A 27,574-nucleotide genomic window follows, 5' to 3' on the forward strand; every position below is an offset into this window, starting at 1 on the left:
GGTTAACCTTCTGTGTATTGTCGCAGTGAAAGGGTTAAAGGGATATTTCACATCAGTAGAACTGTGAGAAGTGGACACCTGGTCAAACTAACATCTCAAGTGAGAAATAGTTCCTCATGATTTGGAAATGGCGCATAAGGACCATGTACGGGTAGGGTTTATCATTTCCTGTTAGCGTATCCCAAGCGACACTTTTTTGTCTCGTGATGTCACACGTTCCAGATCAGCACCTCCAGTTATATATAGTGTGTTTCATTAATCTGCAAAGACACTCACTGGAAACACCCTCAGCGGCTCACAGGTTCCTTGCAAAACAGGATACTTCAAGGGTTCCTTGTGTGTGTTTAAATTTAGTTTTTTTTTAGATTCAACTTTATTGTCATGATAATTGTAAGTACAGTATAACGCAAATATGTTTGGCATCCAACCAGAGTGCAAATGTAACAACAGTAAAGTGCAATAGTGACATACAATGTACAGGTGATTAAATACTGGGTATAAAATATATGAATTGCTACTGGTTAATAGTGCTAATCAGATGTATGTACAGAGTTGTAGTATTAATATGTACAGTGATACAGGTATAAAGACACTATGGTAGTACTAAGTCATACTGGCCAGCAGCGTAACTAGTAAGAGTAGGTAAGGGATGTGTCCAAATATAGATATAGTATCTACAGATATGTAAAATAATTATGTGCAGGTATGTACAGACAGATATACATAAGAATAAATAAATATAATTAATAAATATATCAAACTGGAAGCAACTGTGGTGGATTATGATTGATCAATTATATCGTAGGCGGATCTTCTGATAAAAATAGGTCTAATAGCAAAAACAATTAGTACATGTAGGTTAAATGAGCTTTGGCTGAGAGGAGTGCTCTCATCGTGGCCAGCTAGGAGACACTGAGGAAGAGGAGCGCTCTCCTCTGGCCAGCTAGGAGACACTGAGGAAGAGGAGAGCTCTCAGCTAGGAGACACTGAAGAAGAGGAGTGCTCTCCTCTGGCCAGCTAGGAGACACTGAGGAAGAGGAGTGCTCTCATCGTGGCCAGCTAGGAGACACTGAGGAAGAGGAGCGCTCTCCTCTGGCCAGCTAGGAGACACTGAGGAAGAGGAGTGCTCTCCTCTGGCCAGCTAGGAGACACTGAGGAAGAGGAGTGCTCTCATCGTGGCCAGCTAGGAGACACTGAGGAAGAGGAGTGCTCTCAGCTAGGAGACACTGAGGAAGAGGAGAGCTCTCAGCTAGGAGACACTGAGGAAGAGGAGAGCTCTCATCTAGGAGACACTGAGGAAGAGGAGTGCTCTCTATCTGCTAGGAGACACTGAGGAAGAGGAGTGCTCTCCTCTGGCCAGCTAGGAGACACTGAGGAAGAGGAGCGCTCTCCTCTGGCCAGCTAGGAGACACTGAGGAAGAGGAGCGCTCTCTATCAGCTAGGAGACACTGAGGAAGAGGAGTGCTCTCTATCAGCTAGGAGACACTGAGGAAGAGGAGTGCTCTCTATCAGCTAGGAGACACTGAGGAAGAGGAGTGCTCTCTATCAGCTAGGAGACACTGAGGAAGAGGAGTGCTCTCCTCTGGCCAGCTAGGAGACACTGAGGAAGAGGAGTGCTCTCCTCTGGCCAGCTAGGAGACACTGAGGAAGAGGAGTGCTCTCTATCAGCTAGGAGACACTGAGGAAGAGGAGTGCTCTCCTCTGGCCAGCTAGGAGACACTGAGGAAGAGGAGTGCTCTCCTCTGGCCAGCTAGGAGACACTGAGGAAGAGGAGTGCTCTCCTCTGGCCAGCTAGGAGACACTGAGGAAGAGGAGTGCTCTCAGCTAGGAGACACTGAAGAAGAGGAGTGCTCTCCTCTGGCCAGCTAGGAGACACTGAGGAAGAGGAGTGCTCTCCTCTGGCCAGCTAGGAGACACTGAGGAAGAGGAGTGCTCTCCTCTGGCCAGCTAGGAGACACTGAGGAAGAGGAGTGCTCTCCTCTGGCCAGCTAGGAGACACTGAGGAAGAGGAGTGCTCTCCTCTGGCCAGCTAGGAGACACTGAGGAAGAGGAGTGCTCTATATCAGCTAGGAGACACTGAGGAAGAGGAGTGCTCTCCTCTGGCCAGCTAGGAGACACTGAGGAAGAGGAGTGCTCTTCTCTGGCCAGCTAGGAGACACTGAGGAAGAGGAGTGCTCTCTATCAGCTAGGAGACACTGAAGAAGAGGAGTGCTCTCCTCTGGCCAGCTAGGAGACACTGAGGAAGAGGAGTGCTCTCCCCTGGCCAGCTAGGAGACACTGAGGAAGAGGAGTGCTCTCCTCTGGCCAGCTAGGAGACACTGAGGAAGAGGAGTGCTCTCCTCTGGCCAGCTAGGAGACACTGAGGAAGAGGAGCGCTCTCCTCTGGCCAGCTAGGAGACACTGAGGAAGAGGAGTGCTCTCCTCTGACAGCTAGGAGACACTGAGGAAGAGGAGCGCACTCCTCTGGCCAGCTAGGAGACACTGAGGAAGAGGATGAGACGATGAGCTGAAGTAGAGAGAGGGGTGGGGCTGTGGCCTCTCACTTAGGTGTGAACTAAGCTATTGTTTGGGGCGACCAAAAGGATACCTCGACACAAGGAAATTACATAACACTGCAGGCAAAAGTGGCCTAAATCTGATTTTGCTGACTCACATCAGTTTTTTTCATGATGGTGTGAACAGCACTAATCACACAGTGTCGGATCTTTTCAATTCTGATTTAGGCCACTTTCATAATGTAGAATTGTGTTTGTCGGAACGTCTGAACACAATGTCTGACCGGTAGTACTGTACCACTGCCGGGAATTGAACCAGGGTCTTTTACCTCTACACTACTGTGTGGATTTAAATAGTATTAAATGTGGTAGCATTATAAGTTATTACTTCTTTATAAAAAAAACGGGTAGCTCAAATCAAGCAATCTGATTGGTTCATAGTCGTGGTATAATGACCGTATATCCACAGTGATGGTTCTAATTTCTTTTAACAAAATCATGGTTTAATCAGTATCAATATTAAAACTGTATAATAATGCCCCTATGTCATACGTTGAAACAGCGGTCGGCCTTGGTAAATAGTCGGCATATCTGCCCCGACTATGAAGAAAAGAACGCCAGCTAGTTGTTAGTGTGTATGTTGCATAAACTATATACTACATAATAACATAAACATTTAAATTGAAGTGTGTCTTACTTTCATACTGCCTACTTAGTACCCGTTTTATAAAAGCAATAACTCACTTCAGGCTAGGGCTGGGCGATATGACGATATTATATAAATATCGGGTACAGTTCATTAACGATACACTTTTTAAACGTATCGTGGATATCGTGATGTTTTGCCCAAGAGGATTGTGTCGCGTCAATCTGGTCCACACGTTGAAACTTTTGAACAGCGCTGCCCCACACACACACTACTGCATCAAAGTTACTACTTATGATAACAAAGGCATTCGTTTCGTGGCATTAACGTTATATAGTTACACGTTCAATAACATCAGCGTATTTACATAGCAACGTCCGAGGTGGACCTAGATATAGCAAGCATTAGTCGTTCATATCTCAGCCCGTGCTGACTCAGTTGTGCCCATTCTGCGGTCTGTTAATAAAGTTTTCAATCAGACAGATATATGGAAAGGCTTTTATTATAACATCCGTTGCAGTAAAATCATTATGCCTCCAGTCGTTTAGTCATCCTGCGGAGCTAAAAGCTAAACGTCGGCCGCGGGGAGCTACCGCTACCATTGTTGTTGTCATTGAGCTCTCCAATGGCCGAAGTAAAAAATTAATACACGCTTGCCGATTGGTGCTAAGAACAGCAGGGCGGGTGCAAGCGGTGTGACGTAATTGGCAGACTCGACTGTCAATCAAAATGATTCTGTTTGCCGTCTGAATGAATGAAAACGTTATTAACAGATTGCAGCATGGGTACAATACAGTACAGCTCAATACAACAACAGTGGACTGGAGGATGCAGACCAGAGAAAGACTTTAGTCTTGTTTACATCAGGGTCCCCCATTTTCAATTCATCATATTTCATATATAAATCATATAATATCTCATTGCTAAATATATGCAATATATAATCTAATAATCCAATAATCTAAATCTAATATATAATATAAAAATGCTAAATGCATGGGTATTTTATTTTGTCTTTAATGTTAGCTTGCAAACTCAAATACTGTCTTGGTAAGCCTCATAATGAATTGTTTGGGGAAAAAAAGAAAAACATCGTGATGCGTATCGTGTATCACGATGTCAGAAAATATCGTGATATCATATTTAGGCCATATCGCCCAGCCCTACTTCAGGCTGTGGCATATGGTTATTATATCACAGCTGTCAGAATTACGCCCCTTAGCTGTGATATAATAACCATATACCATGGCCTGTCGTGAGCTACTGCTTAAATATCACTTTGATTTTAGAAAGTCTATTGGCAGCGAAGACAGCCAAGTCAATTTAGGTGACGTTTATTTGTATATAGCCTATTATCACAACCATAATATGTCCCATTGGACTTCACACCCCCACCCCATGATGGGATTAACACCGCCTGACCTTAACACTTAGTGAGGACATCCCCCGTGCAATAGATGTGTTTCTCGTCCACGTCAGACTCAGTGTGCGCGCGCATTAAGGCGGCAAAAAGGAACGTAATCCTGGTCAGAACAACGGGGCGGACTACAATATATTTGCATTTGTTAGCCATGCTAGCGATCTAAACAATCAATCCATGCCAAAGCTAGACATGTAAAAGGTGAAAGACTAGGGCGGCTATGTGGTGCAGTGGGCAAGGCGCTCACCACGAATACTGGAGACTGGGCTCGAACAGGTTCGCCTCCCTGTTCGAGCCCAGCGCTCCACATTGCTTTCAGTTTAGCTGGTCGTCCGCACTAATACACATTGGCAGTATTAGGGGGAGGGAAACTGATGGGTGGGGATCGGGCGTTGTGGACAGCGACTCCTACAGGTCGGTTGGTGCGCCTGCGCAGTAGAATCAGGAAGCGACCGGGGCGGGTCCCCTCCAAAGCCCAGACCCCTGACGCTGAAAGATCGAGCCGCGCAGGTGGAAAGATGCGACTGCTGTTACCTCGAGTATTGGCGGGGACTCGTGCTATGTATGACTTAGTCGACATTGCAGCCGGCTTGTGGGAGGCATGAAACAGCGTTCAAAGACAGGGGAGGGTTGAATTGGATGATACGAAAATTGGGATGGGAGAAAAATAGAAAATGGGAGAAAAAGTGGAAAAAAAAAAATAAAAGGTGAAAGACTCACACTCACAGCCATGCTGCTGATTTTGGCAAGATGACATCCAGACGTTTTCGTTTGAAACAACTTTTTAGTCAGGGGAGTGTCATGGTTTCTCCATAGAGCCCCGTTGTACATCATTTGGTGCAGCAGCTCGCGCAGGTCCGAGGAGGCTTAGTCACGTGACTCAGTTGGTATTGCTGATTGCCTCGACCACAGTATGTTTATAAACAAGAAACAGGTCTATAGGACATATATACAGTACACACACATACATACACATCTAATGCTGGTGTTACACACAGACACATACATAGTTATGTACATGTTGACATGACTAACAGGTCTTTATGGTGACATACTGTGTACAGATTGACATGACTAACAGGTCTTTATGGTGATACTGTACTCTTAATTGGGAATAGCTAGAACAGTGTAGAAATGCAGAAGCAGGATCTGAGAATAAAAAATGCTCTCTCTCTCTCTCTCTCTCTCTCTCTCTGTCTCTTTCTCTCTCTGTCTCGCCATTAAAAAATGTGCTACAATTTTTTTTTACCAGAATGAAGATTTCCTTTTTTAAACCGAGAGAGAGAGAGAGAGAGAGAGAGAGAGAGAGAGAGAGAGAGAGAGAGAGAGAGAGAGAGAGAGAGAGAGAGAGAAAGCATCATGCCTCATCCTGTGTGGCATCAAATAACAAACTCAGCAAGACCGACGGCTTCTCAGTTACAGTGGATGACAATATTGTCACAAGGAAAGATGAAATTACATACCGTAAGGTTATTCTATAACCCTAGTTATATGAGTATAGCGAGCGCTCTATTGGAACTATCCCTTTATCCAGTCTAATATTGAATAATTTTCTCCACATGCACACACCCATCCGCCTGGCCACACCCACATCCGCTCCTCTACATAAGCGGGGTCGTGGCCACACCATCAGCTCCTTCCCAAGTCTTTCACCACCGAAGGCGAAGACCACGGGGTCCTCAGTGAGTCAGAGCAGAGCGCTCGCTATACTCATATAACTAGGGTTATAGAATAACCTTACGTTATATTATCGTATAGCTTACGCTCTGCTCTATTGGAACACAGGAGCTGAGCAGAGCGGAAGCTTGATGTACCCGCTGAGGCCCCCCACAACCATCAGAACCGGGGAGGACACGAGCCCCCTGGACCCCCCTAGAGGAGGACGAGAGGGAATCGGATCCGACTGTGCGAAGAGGGTTTAGCAGCTCAAACGCACAGGGTGAGCAGACCGTGGGACTTACCTTCACACAGAAGGACCCGCGACCACTCAGGCGCGCATCCCACATGCCACCAGGGAACGGACGGGAAGCAAAACACCCCTGTCACAGTCCCCAACATCACAGGGTCGAAGGTCAAGAACCCAACCCTGTGGCAAGGCCGTAGCAGCGGAGCGCGGAGGAGGACCCAGCCCTAGGAACAACCTGAGGGCCAGGACCCCCCGAAAAAGGGGGCCCGGTGAGGTCAACGATGCCGTAGCATCGGGACCCCACCAGACAGTCACTGGTGACACCACCCCCCACATCGCCAGCGTATCGGACAGGGCCTAAATCAGAGGGGGTCTCCCATCCAAGAACTAACCAGGGCCGAACCTGCTTAGTTTCCGAGATCTGACGAGATCGGTCGTGTCCAGGTTGGCATGGCCGTAAGCCCCAAGAGGCTACCCCCCCACAATACTGTGGGGCCAGACTGCGCGCCGCGGAGACAACCCCCAAAGGGGGTTGATCCCTCAATCCAGGCAACAGGCCAGAACTCGACCTGTGCCTGGAGCACTGCGGACTAGACAGACGCCTAAGGGGTCTACTGTAAGAACAGTACCCGGCGGCAGGGGTGTTCGGTATGCTGTCCACCATGTCATGACCTCAACAAACCCGACCCCTCCAGCGGGGTCGAGGTTCAAGGAGAGGCCGACACAATTGGCAGACGTCATGAAAGATGCGGGGGCACACTCTCGGGCAGACGGGGTCAAGCCTGGCCTCAACCCGAGAGTCGACTCTGCTACCAACACACCGGAGAACCAACCACCTCCCTATGTTTAGTTTAATAGGAGGTGGTTGTTCCCTTTTTTTTTTATCCACTTTTTCTCTCATTTTCTGTATTTTCTGCCATCCCAATTTCGTATCATCCAATTCAACCCTCCCCTGTCACGAACGCTGTTTCTTGCCTCCCACAAGCCGGCTGCAATGTGGACTAAGTCATACATAGCACAAGTTCCCTCCGGTACTTGAGGTAACAGCAGTCGCATCTTTTCACCTGCGCAGCTCGATCTCTCAGTGGCGAGGAGTAATGCGTGGGAGGCTCACGCTGGCCCCGACACTTCCTGATTCTACTGCGCAGGCGCACCAACCGACCTGTGGGAGTCGCTGTCCACAACGCCCGATCCCCACCCATCAGTTTCCCACCCCCTAATACGGCCAATGTGTATTAGTATGAACGACCAGCTAAACTGAAAGCAATGTGGAGCGCTGGGCTCGAACAGGCGAGCCCAGCGTCTCCGCATTCGTGGCGGGCGCCTTGCCCACTACGCCACGTAGCCGCCCAAGGTGGTTGTTCCCTTAACCCACCAAGAAAACTTAGAAACATAAGTGCACGTATACACAGGCTATACAAACAGTACAAGTGTTCCAGTTTTCAAAGGGTTAACCCAGGCCAACAAGTCGACGAGAACGAGTCCGGACCTGGGCCTGGCGGACCGGGACCTACACAGGGGTGCCTAGAGCGGTTGACAGCAACCACCTTGACAGCCCCCTCCCATCCCTGCCCAGCAGGGGGAGGGAGGTGTGAAACAAATGGAGAAGGACCATGACCCCTAACACAGCGCAAGGTACAACACAGTATGGACCAACCATGTCACTGTTATGGGCAAGTCGTAGTGGAATACATATGACACACACATCCACAACATCAATCCCCGCGAAGCCCGGACCGACCCGGCATTTTCCCCCCGGAAAAGCACAAAGTCCTTCGGGGTACCAGAACAGCAGATCTGCGCCTCGGCGGACAACGGGTTAACTGACCTGGTCCGGTGCGACCAGAACCAGTCCCGCGTCCTGGTCACGCCGCCATCCCCAGTCCTAAGAGGGGGGTAGGTACGCGTGTCGATCTAAAACATCACAGAGCGCGCCACCAAGATGGACAGAACGTGAATGCGCTGCTCCTGGCGGCCCACCTCATGGGCGTGAGACCCCTCCGCCAATGTAATTATCTACTCCGTCATCTCCCCCCGGAGATGCACGTGAGTCATAGAGTCTAACCTAGTGCACTGGCGCTCGGTAGAGATACAAAATCTCCTTCCTAGTCGCCCGCATAAAAAACGCAGTTTCTATGAATTGGGCAACCAAGGCGTGCCGGCCCATAACGTGGTTCCACATTGGAAGCACCCAGGGCCAGTCAAGAACCCGAAACACATCAATGGTGAATTCTAATAAGAAACGCCAGACAACGTTCCCTCCATGCTGTCCGGGACGAGCAGCAGGAAGCCGGTCAATAAGACACAGACACGGGCCTTATATGACGCGTCTGAGGGCAACCCCGTCAATTCTGCTCCTCACATAAGAGGGGAAGACAGAAGTTCCCCCAGAGAGACCTCTACGTGAGTACAATTGAAAAAGATACATGCAATAATAATTGGGCCAAGTGACCAACGGCCCAATACACACTGTAATAGAGAGCAGAGCAGAAAACTAACAGTTTTCGAATGCATCGCATCATCCAACTTTGACAAAGACAGCGGTCTGCAGCACAGAGCCTGTAACCTCACGGACGTCTCCTGGCCAATAGGAAAACACGCCCAGTGACGTATCCCATGGCCGGGGGGAAATCCTGTGACCCACCCATCCTAACATGGAGTGGAACCTGGGAACCCCCCCCCCCCCCCCTTCCCCCTCCTTGTGACGCGCTGCCCCTCAGCCGACAGGGAACTGACAGGCAGGAGGTCCCACCTCCCGGCCAATCAGTAAAGGGGGGGGAAGGATTTATTAGCCCACCCCTGATACGATGCAACAACAAAGCAAAGCCATGACACCAGTCGTAGCGTGCTACATGAAAGCGCATTATACCTGTTAGGCCCTGTTAGGGTAACAGCTTCACATTCTGCACGCCAGCCACAGACGATAACCTTGTCTGTGCAAAAACTGGCTTTATACATGGCTTCAGGCTCATGTGCGAACTTGCCACCTGCATTTTTTACACCTTTACCCTAAAGTAAGAAAAACACAGACCAAGAGAGGGGCCAAAGGCCTTGGTACAAGAGCTACACTTGTAAACTTCTGTAGGCCAACACCTAACCCAGTTGTGGATTCAATGCCACGTTTGCTTAACGTGAACACGATACACACAACCCTCTATCACAATAAAAAAGAGCAAAAGTTCACTCTCACTACTGCAAGAGGAACGCCGTTTTTTATGATGAGAGAAGACATAAGTCCTCGATTAAGTGCTGGTCACAGGCCTTGCTAAGTCTACATAACAGCGACCAAACAATTTTCCGAGAAATTGCCTCTCTCTAAGCAAGAGCACAACCCCAGCAGAAGCTGAGGGATTTACATCGTATCCCCAAAAATATAGTGAATCAACACACATTTTGTAAACAAAATCATATTTGAGGGGAGGGGGGGGGGGGGGGGGGGCAGGGGCAAACCGGGGAATAATTTCACCCACCCCCTCACCACATCACCCCTGATACGACGCCAACAGCACTGCTTATGTGTGAAAAAAACTTGCCACTTGTTATTTTCATCATTACCCTCAAGTAAAGAATAACAAGCTAAGAGAGGGACTCAGGCCCTCGATCATATGCCACTATGTACAGCATTGTAGGGTAACAACCAGCCTGTTGTGGGCTCAGCCACGTTGTCTAAACGTTACATGAACACACACAACACAAAAGCGACCAAGACAATTTTCACACCACATGTCGTATCTCCAAATGTAGTGAAGTAACATATGTTTTGTTAAACAAAGACATTGTTATTAACCAAAACATTCGGCAGGGGGAGGAAGGAAGAGTGGGGTAATGTCCAATGGACATCTTACCTGCACCAATCAACGCAGGACGAAAGGCCGTAACACAGGTTGGTCCACCACGTTGACGAAGCCGCGACCCGATTCAGTCGCCGTGGGTTTTGCTCAGCAACGAATGTGCAAATTTTTTGTTATTATGTTTGTTTTTACTACTTTTTTTATCGAAACATCACTGGCGGGGAAGTCATACGACCGCCAGTCACTTATTGACCTAAACTCCGGACTCAAAGAGGAGTTTAGAGACACTTTATCATGCCAAGACTGGCCAACGGAGATCAGACGGGACAAAGACAACGCGGGAGACAAAGGCGGCAGGACAAAGAAGAAACACAGAGGGAAGAGGAGCGGGATCAGATTAAGACTAAGAAGATCTGCTTACCGTCCGGCTATTCCATCTATCTTCCTGGCGAATGCACGTTCGCTAGAGAGTAAGATGGATGATTTACGAGCACGGGTCCGATTCCAGCGACAGATGAAGGACTGCAATATCCTGTGTTTCACGGAGACCTGGTTGAAACCAGCGACTCCAGACCACAGCATCTCTCCCTCCGACTCCTTCACCATCTTCAGAGCGGACCGTACAGAGGCCTCCGGGAAGAGCATCGGCGGGGGTGTCTGTCTTATGACCAACAACGGCTGGACTAGCCCTAAGGAGGTACAGATACTCTCCCGTTCATGCTCCGCCGACATGGAACACCTCTCGATCCAATGTCGCCCCTTCCATCTTCCATGCGAGTTCACTGCAGTAATCATGACTGCAGTATACATCCCTCCCCAAGCGAACGTCAGCAGGGCGCTGGCGGAGCTACACGACCATCTAAACACACATCAGATCAAGCATCCAGACGCGGCCATGATTGTAGCCGGGGATTTCAATCAGGCGAATTTGAAAAAAGTCATGCCGTCTTTCTTTCAACACATCGTCTGCTCCACAAGGGGAGGAAATACACTCGATCACTGCTACACCCCGTTCAGAGCCGGATACAAGGCTGTACCGGCTCCACCATTAGCGGGAGCGACGAACACGTCGGATCATGCCGCCATCTTGTTGGTCCCTGCTTACAAACAAAGATCACGTGACGCCGTCGTGTCACGTGAGGTAAAAAGATGGACCGACCAATCAGAGGCCATGCTTCAGGACGCACTCGATGATGTCGACTGGGGAATGTTCGAGGGAAGCACCAGTGACGTCAGCGAGTTCACAGACACCGTTGTGAGCTTCATAACAACACTCGCTGACAGTATTGTCCCCACAAAGAAGGCGAGGGTGTTCCCGAACCAGAAACCATGGGTGGACAGTACTATCAGAGCAGCTCTGAACTCTCGCACCACTGCTTATAACCTTGGCAGAGAGTCAGGAAACATGGAAGAGTACAAGACAACAGTCTATACCATAGGTGTCAAACTCATGGCCCGCGGGCCAAATGTGGCCCGCCACGTCATTTGATGTGCCCCCCCCCCCCCCAAGAGCTCTGAAAAAAAAAGATTTTTTTTTTTTTTTTTTTTTTTAACATTAATCATAATACATGTATGTTGAACATCTGAGGTATTGATGAAGTAACAAAGGAAAAAAGCCAAAAGCACTTACTCCTCAGACATTCTTTGACAATTTTACAGCCCAAAATACAAAAAAGATCCAAGCGGAATAGGTAACAAAGGGTTGAAGAAATATTGTCTGAACTGTCAGATGCAAACTGGCTGTGTGACATAACCGAGCATCTCGCTCAATTGAATAAGAAGCTGTAGGGACGCAAACAAGTCCCACCCAAAACTTGACCAATATAGTTGTGAACTGAGACAACCCTTATTTTGTTATTTTTGAGTACAGTTACAGTTGTGTGTTCATGCAGACACATAATAGCAATTTCATTATGAATAGAAAATGGTGGACCCTGATGTAAACAAGTCGAAAGTCTTTCTCTGGTCTGCATCCCCTTAACAATTGTGTGTATTGAGCTGTACTGTACTGTACCCATTCTGCAATCTGTTAATTAAAGTTAATTAAACTATCTTCCATTAGTTGGATGTATGGCCTCTGCAAGGTTGTGTGCAGCCATTTGTTTTTGTAACATCTGCTACATCTGTCCCACGTGTTCTTTGCAGCTCAGTTGTTAGTTCTGCCCCTCTTGACTGTGACAAAAAGGTTTTGAACAAACTTAATGTCATAGCTTGTATTTGATGATCTTCTTCTTTGTTATTTACTTGCATGGTTTGACCATTGATTCATGGAGTAATATGGGGTTCTGATAAACTAAAATTATTTGTTAAAATAACATATATTTTTACATCTATGTAAATGCATAATGCAATATGTATAACTTGAATAAGTAATAAATACAGAAACAACATGTTTAACAATATGTAAATGAGTAGCTACATTTATTTTAAATTACATTAACATTTATACGGTCTTTGGCCCTTTGAGGGCAACCATAATGCTGATGTGGCCCTCTGTGAAAATGAGTTTGACACCCCTGGTCTACACTCTGCACAAGGCTGTTAAACTTGCTAAGAGGACGTATGCTGACAAGATGGAGGCACAAATGGCACAGAATGACACAAGAGGCTTATGGCAGGGACTGAGGACGATAACTGACTACAAAGTCAGCGCCCCCTCAATGGGGAGCGACAATGCCTCCCTTGCGGACCAGCTCAACACCTTCTACGTGCGGTTTGGTGCAAACAGTGGCGCTGCTAGCTCAACGGCTAGTGACGTCACTGGCGCGCCGGCTGTTGTGGAGGGGGGGGGGGCATCCGCGGGGGGGCGGGGACGCTCTCTCATTGACGGTACACAGTGTGAGAAGAGCATTTATGCAGGTGAACACCAGAAAGGCGGCTGGCCCAGATGGAATAACAGGACGCATACTTAAGTCCTGTGCTAACCAGCTAGCCCCTGTGTTCACCACCATATTTAATCGATCCCTGAAGGAGTCAGTGGTCCCTGCCTGCTTCAAGATGTCTACCATTATCCCGGTACCAAAGAAACCCTCCCCAGCAGGTCTCAATGACTACAGACCGGTGGCACTCACCTCTGTGGCCATGAAATGTTTCGAGAGGCTGGTCATGGATCACATTTGTGCCTCCCTCCCCAGTGATATGGATCCTATGCAATTTGCATACAGGCCAAACAGGTCCACTGACGATGCGGTCTCCCAAGTACTGCACAGCACCCTCTCTCACCTGGACCGTCAGAAGGGGGGCAATGTGAGACTGTTGTTCATTGCCTACAGCTCAGTGTTCAACACCATAGTCCCAACCAGACTGGTGGACAAGCTGATTGAGCTAGGTCTGAGCTCCGCTCTGAGCGCCTGGATACTGGACATTCTGAGTGAAAGGCCCCAGGCGGTCAGGGTGGGGGGTCAGACCTCCAACACCATCACCCTGAGCATCGGGTCCCCCCAGGGCTGTGTTCTGAGCTCCCTGCTGTACTCACTATACACACATGACTGTGTGGCCAAGTTCAGCTCCAACTCCATAGTGAAGTTTGCGGACGACACAGTGGTGGTGGGGCTGATCTCGGACAACGACGAGAAGGCCTACCGGGAGGAGGTTGAGGTACTGGAACGCTGGTGCCAGGACAACAGCCTGCTCCTGAACATTGGTAAAACCAAGGAGCTGATCGTGGGTTATAGGAGAGGACAGCAGGAGACACACACACCACTGAGGATTAATGGGGCTACCGTGGACAGGGTGAGCAGCTTTAAGTACCTGGGGGTCCACATCGCAGAGGATCTGACATGGACAGCACACATAGACTCAGTCGTAAAAAAGGCGAAGCAATGCCTCTACCACCTGAGACAGTTAAGGAAGTTCAGAGTATCTGGGAAGATACTCCAGTCCTTCTACTCTGGAGCTGTAGAGAGCATCTTGACTGGAAACATCACTGCCTGGTATGGAAACAGCACGGCACAGGACAAGAAGGCCCTATAGAGAGTGGTGCGCTCAGCTGAGCGTACCACGGGTATTGCACTACCACCCCTGCAGGTTCTATACAACAAGAGGTGCAAATCCAGAGCCTGCAGAATAATGAAAGACCCACACCACCCCAACAACAGCCTGTTCATGCTGCTCAGGTCAGGCAGACGCCTGCGAACACCAGCTGCTAGGATAGAGAGACTTCGGCTCAGCTTCTTCCCCCAGGCCATCAGAGCCCTGAACACTGAACTCTCCACACACAAGCACACATGAGCACACACACAACCAGTGATGCCGGTAACGCGTTACTAAGTAACGCGTTATTGTAATCTGATTACTTTTCCCCGAAAATAGTAATCTAACGCGTTAATCTTTAAAAGCCAGTAATCTGATTGCAGTTACTTGTCCAAGTGGCTGTGCATTACTATTTCGTTACTATCTCATCATAAATTCATAATGCAGGCGGAATGCAGTATTTTATTTCGTTTTCGACAGTCAAAAATACATTTTTGAGCTGTTTTTCTTATTTGGGAGTGACGTGGTGTGGCAGTGAAAGGGTTACACAAGAATGTGGCTCGCGGCGTGACTGGACTCTCTGTCTGTGAGTGACTCTGCTTTGGCCCAATCACATTCCCCATCCACAGTCTGCGAATCAGAGGCAGAGTAGGGCGGGTCTTCACAGCACGTCATGTGACATATGCGCCAATCGTGTGACAGCTGGGCTCCGTTGCATTCGTCTGAGAATTCCACCCCAAAACGCTTACAGGAAGAAAAAACGCTTATTATTATTACCGAGGCGCGCGGCTTATTATATTATTAAAACAGCTACTTGTGGGCACTCATAAAAACACCGTGGTCTACAAGTTGTTTAGCGAGAGGATGGTGGTAATGTGCTTCAATAGAACAATGGATCAATGCCATGTCAAAAATCGGCTCCGCTGATCTGACACAGACAGCTGATCTCCGCAGTACACACACAGACACACACACACGCGCGCGCGCACACACGGGATCGCAGCAGCCACACACACATTTCCACTGTCCAATAGACAAGCGCCCTTTTCGACCGCGTGACATTGTTCAGAAGGTCTCGGTCCGCCTGAATGAATGAATGAATGAAAACTTTATTTAACAGATTGCAGAATGGGTACAATACAGTACGGCTCAATACATACAATTGTTAAGGGGATGCAGACCTGAGAAAGACGTTTGTCTTGTTTCCATCAGGGTCCCCCATTTTCAATTCATATAGACATTTATGACATACACAACATACATGACATTGTGTGAAAGCAGGCGAACCAAATGAAGAATGCAACAATGTTGCAACTTCACCCCCAGAACCGCACCGAGTCCTCCAAAACTATATGTGAAAGCGACCTAAACGTAAATACTGTCTACCGCTAAAAACAGCACATCCAATCGCATTGAAAGCATCTGGAATCACAACACTACGACGCTTCGACTAGGTACAGGAGGACTCGGAGGCCAGCCAAACAGCAAAAGAGAGAGATTGTTTCTTTCCCTATTGATTAATGTATATTTGATGGTGGCAGAGCAAAAGCTCTTATTTGCCAGATTTACAGTTAATTTACATGTTAAAGAGAGACTGATTGTATGTTTATAGAGAGACATTTATAAAAACAATTTAATAGTTACAGTTGATATAATTGAATAGTTCAGCCTGCATTTGTTAGATGTGAATGGATACACTGGTTTTGTAAAACCACTGGCTGGCTGCTCTAATGCTGTGAGCATCATAGACTGTTGCTTTACCATACTTGATGGTACAGAAGCTGAAGCACTAGTTTAACAATTTACGTTATGTGCAGAGAAACAAGTTAAAAACAATTTATGCACTTTCAATAAAGCGTTTTAAAAAAACTGTTGGGGGAACGACGACGACTTCGTAACCTAGTTACTTTCAAAGTAACTAAGTTACTCTGATAATCAAGTAATCAGTAAAGTAACTTGGATTACTTTTTAAAGGAGTAATCAGTAATCAGTAATCGGATTACTTTTACAAGTAATCTGTGGCATCACTGCACACAACACACACACTGTACACGCTCACACACTAGCAGCCACTTTAACATGAGCAAGCACACACTCATGCTGCACACGCCCACACTTATGGCCACTAAGGAAAGGTCACTTTAAAAATAGTATAGTATAACCGGAGATTGTATAAATTAGCATGTACAGAAAGACACTACCAAAGGACCTAGTATGTCCTCCATGCTCTGTAAATAACTTATGTACATATACCGATATGCCCTAACATGTTACTTGTTTATTGCACAATGTTACTTGTTTATTGCACAATGTTGATTATATTATATGTTATTTGCACATCGTTGCGGGCAAGACCCCCCGCATTTCATTGTATACTTGTATGCCGTGACAAATAAATCTCTTGACTTGACTTGGCCTCTCGCTGGCAAGCCCAGAAGAGGCAATGGCCAGAGCCTTGCGCAGCCTTGCGCAGGCCCGACGACATCTTCTGCCAGAGATGACGTCGTAGTCAGAGTGCCAGGGCCCGCTATTCTCACGGCTAGCGCTAATGGTTGTAGCACAAGCAAAACAGCTGGCTCTAGGCTAACTGATAGCATCAAGCTAACGTTTCCAGCCGAGCGCAGCCGCCAGCTGACGCAGTGGCAAGCTAAGTGGCTACTACTGAAAGCTGCACAACGTGAGAAAAAGCAATACAGGCCCCTCTTCAGAACGGTGTTTACCAGACACAGCGGTATCGGCAGCAAGCCCCTCGTTGTACGCAGGCTGCAGCCGACCTGAGAAACACCAAGCTCACCTCCCTCGCACCGGGTGTTTTTCATCTTGAAAAGCGGGGCCAGCACGGCGGCAGAGGGTATTCGTTTGTCCAGAGACCCGGGGAATTGAACCGCAGATTCGGAATCACGGTCCCAGGAAAAACAAAGCTACGACTTCACTGAGGAGGAGCTAATGTTATTGTGGGGCATCAGACTAGAACCCCCTCCACGCCGCTAAGGGGCAGCAAAAATGATTCTAGCCTGGAGCCGACCTTCGTAAGCTGTGCAGTTGACCCCCCACAACTGACACACCTGGCGCCCGTGTCGCAAAAAACATCACCCGCCCAGAGAGGCCGTCAGCCCCCACTCAGCCGACCGCCTCCCAAGCATAGTGTCCAGCTGCAGAGCCGGAGACAATGCCGGCGGGGATTGCTCAGCGACGCGCGCCCCTAATGCGAAGCGCCGGTGGAGGTCAGAATGATCATCATCTTCAAGACACTCCGGTGGCGAAGACATTATCGCTGTATTTCCTCTAAAAATAGTGAAAGAGAAAACAAAGATATAATGTCAACGCAGCTCCTCTTCACCAATAACTATTTCGGCACTAAACTAAAGTGGTGTATACAGGCACTTTTTCAGTGGTGAAAATAGGGAAGGAGCTGATGGTGTGGCCACAACCCCGCTTATGTAGAGGAGCGGATGTGGGTGTGGCCAGGCAGATGGGTGTGTGCATGTGGAGAAAATTATTCAATATTAGACTGGATAAAGGGATAGTTCCAATAGAGCAGAGCGTAAGCTATACAATAATATAACTGGGTTCCATCCTAGAGGCAAATCTTTCCTGTGACAAAATGGCATCCAAAAAAAGTCAACCAATGAACAAGATTCTTGTACCGGATCTCCTCTCTGGTAAACAAGAATACCCTGAAGACTCTGGCAGGAGCACTCATTCAAGGGTACTATGACTATGCTTGCACCTCATGGTACCAAAGCACCTCAAAGGCGCTAAAATTACAAACATCACAAAACAAACTGGTCAGACTACTGCTAGGCCTTACTCCTAAAACCCACCTTACCCTTGCCCATTTTGACAACCTAGGATGGCTTAGAGCAGACGACAGAGTACAGCAACTTGCAATGGGCCTGGTCTACAAGATACACTACACCACTAAGGTACCCATGTACATGTCAAAATACTTCCCAAAGGTCATTGAATTTCACGACCGCAACACCTGAGGGAGCTCCACAAATCATGTTCAACCCAGATTTGGCTCAAACAAGGGATTAAACACGTTTCGCAATTATGACACATCAATGTGGAACGCCCTACCCACAACTGTAAAGGAATGTGAATCACTACCCACATTCAAAACGGCTCTCAAAGAGCACCTATGGGAGGCTGCAAGTCGAAACTGGCCCCGGTAAATACCCAACCCCCTCCAATGTACAGTTTCTTCACCTTCGGATGTATATATTTTTGTATGATCTCTTTTTCTCACACAGTACTGTATATTTGTTTCAAGTTTCAAGTTCAAGTTCAAGTTTCTTTATTAGTTGTCATACAGAAATACAGAATACTTTTGCATGAAATGCTTATTTCTGTTTTGCTCCTGAGAGTGTGTTAGATAAAATAACAAGATAGTATAAAATAGTATAATATAAGTATAAAATAGAAAGTCAAGTACGTAAACAAGTGTAAACAAAACAAAAACTTTCAATATACATATATACAGTATATATACAGTCTATACAATGCAGATACAGTACAGTGTAGATATGGTGAGGTATAGCTTAGCTTGTGGTGCCATGTCTTGTATGTCATAAATGTCATGATGAATTGAAAATGGGGGACCCTGATGTAAACAAGACGAAAGACTTTCTCTGGTCTGCATCCTCTTAGCAGTTGTGTGTATTGAGCCGTACTGTATTGTACCCATTCTGCAATCTGTTAATACAATTTTCAATCAATCCTTCAATGGACTCCACACAGTTTTAATAAGTAGCACCTCCCCTCCCCTCTCACTCCCCCTGCAGGCCGGAGGAGGAGGAGATCCACCCGGAGATCTGCAGGCTCTTCATCCAGCTGCAGTGCTGTCTGGAGATGTACATCACTGAGATGCTCAAGTCCGTCTGTCTGCTGGGCTCCCTGCTGCTGCACCGGAAAGGTACAGGTGTGTGAGTGTGTGTGTGTGTGTGTGTGTGTGTGTGTGTGTGTGTGTGTGTGTGTGTGTGTGTGTGTGTGTGTGTGTGTGTGTGTGTGTGTGTGTGTGTGTGTGTGTGTGTGTGTGTGTGTGTGTGTGATGATTGAGTGAGTGAGTGAGTGAGTGAGTGAGTGAGTGAGTGAGTGAGTGAGTGAGTGAGTGAGTGAGTGAGTGAGTGAGTGAGTGAGTGAGTGAGTGAGTGTGTGTGTGTGTGTGTGTGAGTGAGTGAGTGTGTGAGTGAGTGTGTGTGTGTGTGTGTGTGTGTGTGTGTGCGTGCGTGCGTGCGTGCGTGCGTGCGTGTGTGTGTGTGTGTGTGTGTGTGTGTGTGTGTGTGATTGAGTGTGACTACAAACTAGGGATGTCCGATATTATCGGCCGACCGATATTATCGGCCGATATCGGCAGTAAAATATGATATCGGAAAATATCGGTATCAAATTTTTTTTTTTTTTACATTTATTTAACCTTTATTTACCCAGGCAAGCAAGTAAGAACCAATTCTTATTTTATTTATTGTCAAAAGTATGCATGTTGGTTTAATTCAACAACAAGAGATATGTAATGTTAATTTTTACTTTTTTAATTATCATATTTTGCACAGATAATGCTTACATTTAGAAAGCCTTTTGAATGCATCCAGTGAAATTATTAATTACCTGAAATTATTCAGTTTTTTTGGGGGGAAACCCTGCATATATCGGTATCGGTTGATATCGGTATCGGTATCGGTATCGAAATTAAGAGTTGGACAATATCGGAATATCGGTATCGGTAAAAAAGCCAATATCGAGCATCCCTACTACAAACCAAATTGGCGGATAATCGCTTGTAAATAAATGCATTTCAAAAACTGATATTAACACTTTAACCTATTGGTAAACAAACATATTGTTGAAAATATACACTATGACTGCTGTTTTGACAGGATTGGGGTCTTTACTCTTGGCAAAAAAAGAAAAGCAACATTATGTCATACAGTCTGGAGAGATTGATTTATGACGTGATGTCATCTGCGGTCCGCCGGCGGATTGGGTCTTTAGACCAAACAGAGTTGTTAAATTAGACTATTTCAAGTTTTGACTTACAAGGTAAAATAATGAAACAATGTATAAAGTAAACTGGCCTTGTATTTGGGTGAACTGGCCCTTTATATAGAGCCTACGTGCCCAGGGGCTGAGGTGGGATGTGGGTGTGAGTCCTGTGTGGCCTAGATACTTACACTATTTTTAGTTTTGGGAATCTAGGTCTCTGGAATGTGACCCAGAAGGTTTGACTGTGTTGTTTACACAGAAAGGTGCTCGCCGTTTGGAGTGCAATGTTTACTGAAACTCAGTACTCTGCCCTTCAGCCAAATCAACTGGGTGCGCTTGATTCAGGCTTTTGTTCGGTAGTGCTTTCCTTTCATGCCGGCAGCACGGGACTCGTGGTTTGAAACCTGGGTTGAAGTACAGGTTTCCCGGGTTAGGTAGAGGAAGTGAAAGGCCTTGCTAGCTTGAACGATACCTGTAACAGTGATACATGATGGATGTGGTTCTACGATGATTGCTCTGCGGCTTGTGTCCGCTCCTAAAGGGTGCAGCTGTATGTCCCCGTGCTCAGGTCGTGCTCCAGGTATGCACCCTCTGCACCTCCCCTGTTTGACGGTCTAACTGTAATGTGCTAATCCACGCAAGAGTAAGCATTTGTGTTTGTTTTTTTGGGTGTTAGAGGCCTTCAGATGGCCGGTCTTCCGAAGGGAATTCCAAACAGTTAGCAAGATACTGCTCAGTGTCAGATATTATTGGCAGTCGCGCAATTTGGAGAAGACGCTGCTATCTGTATCCATGAGCTGTTGATTGTCAGGTTCATCATCCATGTGTGTGTGTGTGTAACTTTGGTTGCCATTGCCAATTTGGGCACGAATGTATCAGAATAACCCACAATGTACAAGTGCACTGATAATATTTGTGTCCTTTAAACATTGTCTTTATGTGGACATAAATAAAGATTCTAAATGTGTGTGTGTGTGTGTGTGTGTGTGTGTGTGTGTGTGTGTGTGTGTGTGTGTGTGTGTGTGTGTGTGTGTGTGTGTGTGTGTGTGTGTGTGTGTGTGTGTGTGTGTGTGTGTGTGTGTGTGTGTGTGTGTGCGTGCGTGCGTGCGTGCGTGCGTGCGTGCGTGCGTGCGTGCGTGCGTGCGTGCGTGCGTGTGTGCGTGCGTGTGCGTGCTCCAGGTAAGGACTCCTGTGGGCCTCCCAGGGTGGACAGTAAGACGGAGGAGAGCTCAGACATCCCCATCCTGGAGGACACGTCCTCGTCACCCACCGACTGCCCTCAACTCTGCTGGCTGGTGGCCACCGACATAGACAACATAGAGAAGTAGGTAGAGAGCTGAAGATGTGTGTGTGTGTGTGAGTTGTTATAGTTTTAGACTTTTCATTTGTTAGTAATTATTATAATTTCTTTCAGTTTTTTTTTTAAATTTGTTTCAGTTTAGTTTCAGTTAGTTTGGAGAGGGGGTTTATTAGTTTCAGTTTAGTTTTGATTAGTGTCGGTGTTAGCATTAGTTTATTTTTTCTTTTTTAAATGGGAGTATTTGTCAGGCAAGATTTAAGAAGTTCAGAATAGGGATTGTGTACAAACACCAATGCCTCCTCACACTTGACTAAAGCATTTTCTGTATACTTGTATTTTATAGTAGTTAGTTTTGTACACAATATTGCTTCAGTTTAGCTTTTGTTTAGTTTTTATATCAGTCTAAGATATTTCACACTTCGTTTTAGTTTTCGTGTTACCTGTGTTCAACTATAATAACCTTTTGTGTGTGTGAGAGAGATAGAGATAGAGATAGAGAGAGAGATAGAGAGAGAAAGAAGAGAGAAAGAAAGAGAGAGAGAGAAAGAGAGAGCGAGAGAAAGGAGAGAAAGTGTGAGAGAAAGAGAGAAACAGAGGGAGTGAGAGAGTGGGCTACTGCTACTGATACGGCTATGAATGACATGTCGGCATGTTTACTCTCCTATTTTAAACTAGTATAAGAAAATAATACATGTGATCCTAAAATATGTTCATACGATTTAATTAATTGTGTTCTGTGTTTGATTTATTTTATTTTGTAATTTCACACACTTGTTGTTATTATTGAGATTTGATGAGTTTGAATATGTCCTCCTCCAGTGACGTCATGGAGGACCCTGCGTTGTGTTGATCACAGCTTAACCCTTTCACTGCCACACTACCAAACGGTTAACCCTTTCACTGCGACAATACACAGAAGGTTAACCCGTTCACTGCCACACAATAGCCGGTTAACCCTTTCACTGCCACACTACAGAAGGTTATATTATCGTACTTGGCCATTGCGTCCCGCTCTTAAAGGGGAACTCCAACATTTTGGGAAATTAGCTTATTTAACATCTTCCCTGGAGTTAGACAAGAAGATACATACCTTTTTTGTCTCTGTGCATGCATTTTAGCTTTGGGAATAGACGCTCCGTTAGCATAGCTTAGCTTCATCACTGGAAGTGAGGCAGGACAGTAGCCTTACAGTGCCTTACAGTGTATTGCAAGGTCTGACATTGACCAAACTTGATATGCATGACCTTGGTGGGCTCTAGGTCAACTCCTGAAAAGGGGGTCAATGTCAGACCTTGCAATCAAAAGTTAGGGGGCGCACTGAAATTATGGCAAGGGTTATTAGCCCCCTAACTTTTGATTGCAAAGTCTGACATTGACCCCCTTTTCAGGAGTTGACCTAGAGCCCACCAAGGTCATGCATATCAAGTTTGGTCAATGTCAGACCTTGCAATACACTGTAAGGCACTGTAAGGCTACTGTCCTGCCTCACTTCCAGTGATGAAGCTAAGCTATGCTAACGGAGCGTCTATTCCCAAAGCTAAAATGCACGCACAGAGACAAAAAAGGTATGTATCTTCTTGTCTAACTCCAGGGAAGATGTTAAATAAGCTAATTTCCCAAAATGTTGGAGTTCCCCTTTAAGCCTATCGAGATATACCTCATCTCTGTACCTATTGTACTCCATCAACGAAAAAAACAAGTACACCCACACCTGCCGGGTCCCGCCCCTATGGAGGCGTAGCCTATAAGTAGGCATGGTCACCAAACACTCTTCCTCTATTTTCGTTTCCATCATAACGGTCGCAGTGCACCTTATGTAAACTAGTTGTTATGAAAAGATTATGAGAAATTGCGTAATGTTGAAAGTTACCGGAAGTTTGCTTACCCCTGGAATCTTCGGGGCATGTTTCAGCGACACGTCGGGCCTATGTTGATGTTTCCTCGTCTGATGGCAGCAGACCAAGGATCAGCGTGCAAGGTTTGGCTATCGGGCCAGCTTGTACACACTTAGGCCCTGTGTCATCAGAGGCATTGATGTTAGTGTTAGTAATGCTGGTTTGTTTTGTTACACAACCATGTTGTGTGTCGGCGCCAGGGGCGGGATGGTTTGGTGAACGGTTCACTGCAGTGGACGGGTTCCAAACGATCCTGGAAGCGTGCTGCTAAACAGCTAATGCTAACGCTACATGCTAATGCTAATGCTATATGCTAACACTACTGCTACACTGTTCTAATGTCTCCGCCGTGGGATTTTGCTGCTTTTCCCTCCTCTTGACCGGTTCATCAATGAAGGTCAGTCGGTAGCTAATGTGGGGGTTTTGCTGAGTCCTATTTTACCCTTTTTACGGGTAAATGGGTTGTCAACAAGGTGTGCCATGACTAGGTAGGCCTAGCCAGGTAGCGTTAAACCTGTGCCCCGGCGGGGCTTTGAACGGGGTTTCCACCCGGAAGCCGATGCTTGAGGCTCGGCGGGTGGCAGTAGATCTATACTACTGCAGGACGGGACTTAGCGTCGGCCCGTGTTATGGCTCAGCTGACTGTTTTCTGTCCATAGTAGCGTTGAACGCTATGCTATAGTAGTGTAGTGGGCTACTGTTTTGTTCTGTCTCTCCGCTACGAGAATGTCTGTCTATGCTACAGCTTTCTCTCCTCTCAACCATTCCTGCTGACGGTCAATCGGTGTCTATTGGGGGAGTAGTGCGGGGGGGGCTTTGTTTACCTTTTGGGTAAACGGGCTAAGCTAGGGCTGGTGTGCTGTTGTGAATATTATGAATGAATGCGGGACTGGTTCTCTCTGGTCCGCCTCCCCTTAACGTTGTGTATATGGGCTTGCTCATTCTACAGTATTTTGTGGTGTTAGTTCTTTTATTCATTTAACCCCTTCATGGTGCACACCACAGTGGAGGTTGCTGTTTGCAACCACCAATGGTGCTCCGTGTTAACATCAGTCCTTTGCTTTTGACATATTGAAACAGTGCCCCGCCCGGCCGACGCCATGAGGTGGGTCGGCCTGGCGAATGGCTGGTGGGCTGCTAAAGCCTGTACCGCCATGGTATGGAATTGGCAGCGATTAGTAACTGTGTTCGAATTGCTGTTTTTTCTATCAAAAAAATTGTGTCTGGTGGCGGGGCCTTGAGGGCCAGCCGACGTCGACACATCGGAGGTTGTTGACGTTATTAGCTTTGACCTAGCCGCAAGCTATAACCGTTCAGGGTTCCCCTTTCCGCAGGGGATTTTGGTCTTCTGCTGGAGCGCGGGCGGTATTGTCCTAGGCCCCACACCGCCTCACACCGTGCAGCCAGAAGAAGAGAGAGCACGGCCTCGTCAGCGGCGATGACGAGGCCCTCGACAGGCGGCCATGTTTCCCCCGCCAGAGGTATCCTGGGCGTTGAATCGACAGGTGTCCACAAGGCCGACAGCCTTGGCGGCCGAGGGATCGGCCATGTTGGATGGGCTCGGCTTGAACAACAAGCCGTCGCCGTCCTGGCGCGAGCAGCCCGCTCTCCGATCACTCCCTCCCCCAACACCAGCGGAAAAAGGGGGCTCTGATTGTTTCCTTTGGCTGCGGGCCGCGTGCCTTCGTTGAAGCGGGGGCGGCCCCACTTTTCGCTTCTCATGGGGACAGGGGCTGACACCCAGTTGATGGCTGAGCCTGGGTCTGTCCGTGAGAATGTTGTGCTGTCAAGCGGCTCCCACACCATAAGCTGTGTTGGTTGAGCCTGGTGTTACGTCTGTCAACTATAAGTGTTGTCAGCAGGGGGGCTCGAAACCTTTTGAAGCACACAGTGCGGGCTTCCCCGGCCTCGCCTTCGCCAGGCCAGGTATCATGTTGGTACCTCCCACTCCCGCGAGATCAGCAGTGGTCTGAAATGAAGAGGTGCGCGTGATTTAGGTGGTAGTAATATCACTGCAGGGCTACGGTGTGTAGGAACCCATGGGGTCCTCACGCCTTGCATGTCCGGCTGCAGAACAACTCCTCAGCATGTTCTGGAGGGGTGTTCAGTGGGGGGGCTTTTGTCACCTAGATTGATGTCAGCTTCCCCCGTATCAAACCGGCCCTTTCTGTCGGGGTCCCCCCTTGGGTGCGATTGCCTCGTGGGTAGTGTCAGGTTCCGACCCGACTTCACGGAACGCTCTGCTCGCAAGGGTCCAGGGTTGGCTACGCACAGCGGGTGGGACCGGGCCAACTATCTACAGTTCCTGGCGGACCTGCGCCACATGGCGGCGGGTGCGTTGGGAGTGTCATCACATATGACTACGGCAGTACCATATGTCGAGGTGGATGGAGAGAACGCTGAGGCGGGGACTTGTGTTTACACAACCCCACCCGTTGTCAGGGTCACCAGCAGTGACAGCTCTGGTCAACGAGATCCAATCTCTGTGGACGAAGCAAGCCATCGTTGTGGCGTTCTCCTCCCGGTGTTCTCTGGTGCCTGAGAAATCGGGAGGGGGGGGTGTCAGACCCATGCTGGACCTGTCCCATGGGAAGGTTCAGCATTTTTTGGATCGTCTCCTACCTGTTGAACACTGTCAGGTGGGGGTCTGGTTCTCCTCCATAGACCTGTAGGATGCGTTTTCCCATCTCCGATCTTCCATCCTAGGGCTTACCTACGCTTCCTTTGCAGGGTTAGCGTATGAGTACCAGAGGCTGCCGTTCGGTTTTCTCTGGCTCCCCGCATCTTCACCAAGTGCGTGGAGGCCGCACTGGGGCCTCTGCGTCGTCAAGGGTTACGAAGTGTATTCTGCCCTGACGACGTTCTGGTCCTTCGCGGTCAAGGTGGATCGTCGGGTCTCATACCAGGCAGGTCCCTACCAGCCTGGGGTTTGCTGTAGACTGGAAGTAGAGTACTCCTCTTCCCAGTCAACGGTTGGAGTGCTATGGGCATCCCTCTCAGAGCGTGTTGTCGACACGCTCGGGAGGTTCCGTCCTAGGACGGTTACGGCGCTTTCTCACGTCACGTTTTTCACCGACGCCTCCCTCGCTGGTGACGCGTCGGGCCAACGCAGTAGGGGGCAGCTGGCAAACCATGCTGCCCGGTCTGCGCTACGTTCAATGTGTTGGTATTGAAAGCGGTCCTTCTGGTCCTCAAACGGTGTTGATCAGGACGGACAATACGACGTCAGTGTCGTATATCGACAGACAGGGAGGAGTACGCTCCCCCCGTCTGCACCAGGCGGTGGGCGGCTGGCTATGGGCGTCCTCCATCTGCGTGGCCTGAGGGCTCCCCACATCCCCGGCAGGGTGAATGTGGGTAGAGGTGTACTGTCGCTGGGCGGTCCTCATCCTGGCGGGTGGGGATTACGTCCGGACATAGCCAGGCAGGTCTGGGACCGATGCCGTGCCGCCTGGGATTCTTCCCCATACATCTGTTAGGTCAGTTGTTGGGACGGGTACGTTGAGGGGCGCAGGTTCTTGATCCTGATGGTGATACCATCCGGAATGCGCATGCTCCCTCCACTGTCGCGCTTTACGCAGGCAGATGGCGTATGTTCCAAGTGTGGTGTAAGGCGGGGGGCCGGGACCCAGTCTCCTGCCCCCTGGATGCTGTCCTTAGTTACCTCCAGTTTCTCCTTGATAGACTGTCGGCTTCGACGGTGAGGGTATATGCAGCAGCTATATCCTCCTATCATGAGGGATTTGAGGGGGATGTCTTGTTCAGCCACCCTCTTGTGAAGCGTTTCCTGCTTGGCACTCGACGCGTTAAGCCGGTACTACGCTCTTTGGCTCCGAGTTGGGATCTTCAATTGGTCCTCGGTCGGTTGTCCTTGGCCCCGTTTGAGCCTCTTGAGCAAGCGCCGTTGGAACAGCTGTCGTTCAAGACCGCGTTCTTGCTGGCCGTCACCTCCGCTGAACGCGTGGGTGTGCTTTGTGCTCTCTCGGTACGACCAGAGTGCCTGTCTTTCGTTCTGATTGCGGTGTCACTCTGCGGCCTAATCCTGCCTTCGTGCCTAAAAATATCCGGAGTACTTCCGCTCCAGGGATATTGTGGTTCAGGCGTTTTCATCCGCCTCCTCACGCTAGTGAGTTAGATGCGGGCCTTCTCTTGTCATGTCCGGTC

At 48.1% G+C, this 27,574-nt stretch overlaps 1 protein-coding gene across 1 annotated transcript in view; it reads left to right on the forward strand.

Annotated features, from left to right (window-relative positions):
- Positions 1 to 27,574, forward strand: part of rgs7bpa (regulator of G protein signaling 7 binding protein a) — a gene marked incomplete at its 5' end in the record, with an annotated part of 109,059 nt that overhangs the window by 70,033 nt on the left and 11,452 nt on the right. The window contains 2 exons of the mRNA XM_084322614.1: positions 19,018 to 19,148; positions 21,395 to 21,539. Of these exons, the coding sequence (XP_084178740.1) occupies positions 19,018 to 19,148; positions 21,395 to 21,539 (276 nt within the window). The remainder of the gene's footprint in view (positions 1 to 19,017; positions 19,149 to 21,394; positions 21,540 to 27,574) is intronic.

This window comes from Notolepis coatsorum (genome assembly GCF_963971535.1).
Source record: "Notolepis coatsorum genome assembly, chromosome: 10".
NCBI classification, from domain to species: domain Eukaryota; kingdom Metazoa; phylum Chordata; class Actinopteri; order Aulopiformes; family Paralepididae; genus Notolepis; species Notolepis coatsorum.